The sequence below is a fragment of the Erigeron canadensis genome, chromosome 3, assembly GCF_010389155.1.
Source record: "Erigeron canadensis isolate Cc75 chromosome 3, C_canadensis_v1, whole genome shotgun sequence".
Taxonomy (NCBI): Eukaryota; Viridiplantae; Streptophyta; class Magnoliopsida; order Asterales; family Asteraceae; genus Erigeron; species Erigeron canadensis.
The window spans coordinates 1,168,105-1,173,341 of record NC_057763.1 but is presented as its reverse complement, the minus strand read 5'-3'; the positions used below and the strand labels follow the sequence as shown (position 1 = coordinate 1,173,341).

At 38.1% G+C, this 5,237-nt stretch overlaps 1 protein-coding gene across 1 annotated transcript; it reads left to right on the top strand.

Moving 5' to 3' along the window:
* The first annotated feature begins 1,079 nt into the window (after window positions 1–1,079).
* Window positions 1,080–4,993, top strand: LOC122594589 (receptor-like protein kinase BRI1-like 3). The gene has a single exon (XM_043767026.1). It carries the CDS (start codon window positions 1,189–1,191, stop codon window positions 4,753–4,755), a length of 3,567 nt encoding a protein of 1,188 aa, XP_043622961.1. The 5' UTR covers window positions 1,080–1,188; the 3' UTR covers window positions 4,756–4,993.
* Window positions 4,994–5,237: the final 244 nt, after the last annotated feature.

Below are 5,237 nucleotides of genomic sequence, written 5' to 3'. Positions count from 1 at the left end.
GTATAGATAATACAAGTTTATCATGGAATATAGAACAGGGAGTAGAGTGCACTCAATACAACAAGGTCTATTTCTTTTTCAACACGATGCATACTTTTGTCAATTGTGTTGAAAGCACTCCTAAAAAAGGGCAATTCTACTTCTCTTTGTTATTTTTTCCCCCTCAAGACGTGTTAGATACTTTCTGTCTAAAGACTTTAAAGTTGAGAGACACAAAGAGGTAAAGAAATATAAATCAAATCAAATCAAAAGTTTGACTGCACTCCCTTATTTTGTGAAAGCCATTAGCCATCCCAATTTATTTCAAACTCTAGGTGCCATCTCCAATCCCACAATATATTTTTGGTTGGTCATATTATTCTATTTTTAACTAAATCCTTGCATATAAAATGTAATCAAACTTATCAGTCTACTTTTTTCTTTTCACTGTAAAATATGACTAAAAAAAACTTTTATGGTTTTTTGCCTAGAGAGTTACTACAACACTAGAATCATGGATAACATGTGAAGAATTAATATGTGTATATACCTAAATACAAAAAATTATATTCCAGAGCCCACAGTTGTTAACATTAAATATTTAACAGCAAAAGTCATAACTCTGATAAACTGGACATGAAGACATCCCAGCTTCCCATCTCAAATTTCTGTACTAAATGCTTTGTCATTCTGAACAAGAATCCAACAGAAAATTAACCAACCTTCCCAAGGTCTAAACTTCTACGAGTACTTTTTTTTATTTTTTTATTTTAAGGTTTTGTTTTTCTTTATTTTTTAGTTTTTTTCTTTTCTTCATGAAAGGACACCCCCACTACTCATTTACATACACCTGTGATACTTCTCCCCCCCAAAAACCTTTATCTTTTATATACACACATATATTATATATCATATAAAGATATATATATTATACTTGAGGACCACTAACTTTATTTTTTTCAATTTTCAAACATTATATTTCTTTTTCTCTCTCTTTGTACAACTTCCCTATTCTTTTCACTTATTTTGATCTTGGCTTTGCAAATTGATATTGAAAAAGATACTCTTTTTCTTATTCATTTGCATGCCAAGAAGAGACTTTTGTAAAGAGATGTACACAAACTTGTAAACATATAGTATTTTGTTAAATCTCTAATGTAGAGAGAAAGTATTAAAAAGAAAAGATTTTGATTGTGTTTACTTCACAAGATGTGCAAAGATCAAATGAAGAGATCCTTTTGGTTCTGCTTTATGCTTAGTCTTGCTTTCTTGGTTACAAGTCAAGAAGATGATGCTTTTAAATTATTATCTTTCAAGAAATCATCAGTTGATTCTGATTCAAATGGTTCTTTATCAGGCTGGACGGTTTCTGGGAAATCGTCCAGCCCATGTTCATGGCACGGCGTTGTCTGTTCCACAGACAACCGTGTCACCGGCCTCAATCTCACAAACACATACCTTTCTGGAAACCTTGACCTCTCTGATCTCATGTCAATCTCTACTCTTACTGATATCTATTTCTCCGGCAACTTTTTTTTCGGTAACCTTTCTTTCTCTTCCCCTTCATGTTCTTTTCAAACACTCGATTTATCCTCAAACAACTTCTCGAATTCGTTAGACGTCCAGTCCTTGTTTCTCACGTGTAATAGTCTTAATTCACTTAGCTTATCAAAAAACAAACTCTCAGATTCCTCACTGTTGTCTGTTTCCCTTTCCAACTGCCAAAATATGATCTTGCTTAACTTCTCTAACAACAAACTCACCGGAAACCTTCCTAGCTCTTTCACTCCTTGCAAATATCTTTCATCTCTAGACCTCTCCAACAACCGAATTACGGGTGATATACCTACAAGTTTCATATCACCCACCCTCAAGTTTCTTGATCTTTCGGGCAACAACTTGACTGGCAAGTTTCAAAATCTTAACTTTGGGACATGCCAGAATCTTACTGTGATCAATCTATCTCGAAACGACCTTACAGGAACAGGGTTTCCAGCCAGCTTAGCAAACTGCCACCTTCTAGAGAAGCTTGATATCAGCCATAATGCGTTGCGAATGAAGATTCCGGGTGTCATGTTGGGAGACTTTAAGAACTTGAAAAGTTTGTCCATAGCTTACAACCAGTTTTTCGGTCAGATTCCATCAGAAGTTGGAAATGCTTGCAAGACACTTGAAGAACTTGATCTTTCCAACAACCAATTGATTGGAGGGCTTCCGGATACTTTCATTTCGTGTTCGTGGCTTTCGAGCCTGAGCCTTGGCCACAATTATCTTTCAGGGGACTTCTTAAAGACGGTTGTAAGTTCTTTGTCAAATTTGAAGTATCTTTCTGCTTCATTTAACAACATCACAGGGGAATTACCGTTGACTTTAGCCAACTGCAGTCAACTCCAAGTTCTAGATTTAAGTTCTAATGAATTTACAGGAATCATACCTGTTGAATTTTGTTCTCCAAGCTCATCTTTTTCGTCACTTCAGAAGCTACTCTTGGCCAATAATTATCTATCCGGGTCTGTTCCGAATAGTCTTGGAAACTGCAAAAGTTTGGAAACAATTGATCTTAGTTTCAATGGTCTTACCGGACCGATTCCTATAGAAATATGGAACTTGCCACAGATTTTGGATGTGGTAATGTGGGCTAATAACCTCACTGGTGAAATCCCAGAAGGGATTTGTGTTAAAGGAGGAAACCTTCAAACATTGATTCTCAACAACAATCTCATAACAGGAACCATCCCTGTTTCGATATCCAGTTGCACGAATTTGTTGTGGGTATCGCTCTCCAACAACAAGTTCACTGGTGAAATTCCGGAAGGGGTTGGGAATCTTGTTAATCTTGCTATCCTTCAGTTGGGCAACAATTCACTTACGGGCCGGGTTCCTTTAGGTCTTGGCAAGTGTAGGAGTCTCATTTGGCTCGATTTGAATAGTAACTCGTTAGACGGGTCACTCCCTAAAGAGCTTGCAAATTCAGCCGGGCTTGTTTCTCCTGGGCCGGTTTCAGGGAAGCAATTTGCTTTTGTGAGAAATGAGGGTGGGACAGCGTGTAGATTTGCTGGAGGGTTGGTTGAATTCGAGGGTATACGAAAAGAAAGACTTGAAGGGTTCTTGAACTATCATTCCTGTCCATCAACCCGAATCTATACAGGTTTGACAATGTACAATTATGAAAGTAATGGCAGCATGATCTATCTTGATTTGTCCTACAATTTGCTGACTGGATCTATTCCTCAAAGCTATGGATCATTGAGTTACTTGCAAGCTTTGAATTTGGGTTACAATAATCTTAGTGGTGATATTCCTTTTAGTTTTGGTAATCTGAAAACCGCTCTGCTGCTTGATCTTTCTCATAATTCTTTAACGGGTTTCATCCCAGGTTCGTTAGGGGGCCTTTCGTTTCTCAATGATTTCGATGTTTCAAACAATAACCTCACTGGCCCGATCCCTTCAGGGGGTCAACTTACTACTTTCCCAGCATCTAAATACGAGAACAATACGGGCCTTTGTGGGTTGCCATTGGATCCTTGTGGGTCAGGAAATGGACGATCCGGGCTCAAGCATAGAGGAAAGAAAACGAATACTATGGCTACAGGTGTGGTTGTGGGGATATTGGTGTCTCTTCTCTGTATCATTATCCTCACATTTATTCTTTTCAGAATGAAGAAGTTTCAAAAGAAGGCAGAAACTAGAGACAAGTACATTGAAAGCCTTTCAACTTCTGGAAGCAGCAGCTGGAAATTATCAGGTGTTCCCGAGCCTCTAAGCATCAACATTGCCACGTTTGAGAAGCCGTTAAGAAAGTTAACTTTTGGGCATTTGCTAGAAGCTACAAACGGGTTCAGTGCTGACACGTTGATAGGTTCAGGGGGATTTGGTGATGTTTACAAAGCACAGTTAAAAGATGGGAGTGTAGTCGCGATCAAGAAACTTATCCATGTCACCAGCCAAGGAGACCGAGAATTCATGGCAGAAATGGAAACAATTGGGAAAATCAAACACAGAAACCTTGTACCGTTGTTGGGTTACTGTAAAATCGGAGAAGAAAGGCTTCTTGTGTACGAGTACATGAAATGGGGAAGTTTAGAAGCCGTTTTACATGATCGGGTCAAAGGTGGAGGATGTGTTCCAAGACTCGATTGGTCATCAAGAAAAAAGATAGCCATTGGTTCGGCAAGAGGGCTTGCCTTTCTTCACCATAGTTGCATACCTCACATCATCCACCGTGACATGAAGTCCAGCAATGTCCTTTTAGACGAAGACTTTGAAGCCCGGGTGTCAGATTTTGGGATGGCAAGACTTGTGAATGCCCTTGAAACTCATCTCAGTGTGAGTACATTAGCGGGGACACCAGGATACGTCCCACCAGAATACTATCAGAGTTTCAGATGCACAGCTAAAGGAGATGTATACAGCTTTGGAGTTGTATTATTGGAGCTTCTTTCTGGGAAAAAGCCGATAGATACATTGGAGTTCGGTGATGACAACAATTTAGTTGGATGGGCAAAACAGTTGCAAAGAGAAAAAAGAATGAGGGATATACTCGATCCTGAATTGCTATCAGATAGATCATGTGAGTCTGAACTGTTCCATTGTTTGAAGATATCGTTTCAGTGTGTGGATGACAAGTCGTGGAGAAGGCCAACAATGATACAAGTAATGGCGATGTTCAAAGAGTTGCAAGAAGATTCAGGAAGCGATATTCTTGATGGGATGTCAATGAAAAGTTCAGTTATTGATGAATCTCAAGAAAAAGAACCTCTAGGTGATCACAGCTGAGACGAGCTTACTCCATACCAACTTCCTGGTTGTATATATCACAAATATGAGACCACGAATGTCAGGATTAAACGCCGTGTAGTGTTTGTTGGGACATTTTACTTAAACATTTGGAATATTTCTTCCTTTCTGGTTCTGCATCTTTTTTCTGTCAAAATTTTGGTAATTGATGAATTGTTGCAATTTGTTCGTTGTTAGTTGTTATGTGAATATTGATATTTGCAATGAGATTATTTCATAGATTGTATAGTTTCTACAAAAAAAATTCACGAGACTTATCTATTAACGCATGATTTATCAAAAACCAAATGCTATGTGTGTACACAAGAAGTGACCTTTAATTTCAAGGTAAAAACATTCTCTGCGATAAGAGTAACTTTAATCCTTGTAATCCATCATCACATACAAGTAACAAAGTTAAAGATGATGTTTTTCATCTTCTTTACATGTCTTGGATCCAGAGAAACCTCACTTAATAGTTT

Excerpts from the sequence above, each read along its gene's own strand:
- LOC122594589 (XM_043767026.1), top strand. The coding sequence starts at position 1,189 with ATGTGCAAAGATCAAATGAAGAGATCCTTTTGGTTCTGCTTTATGCTT.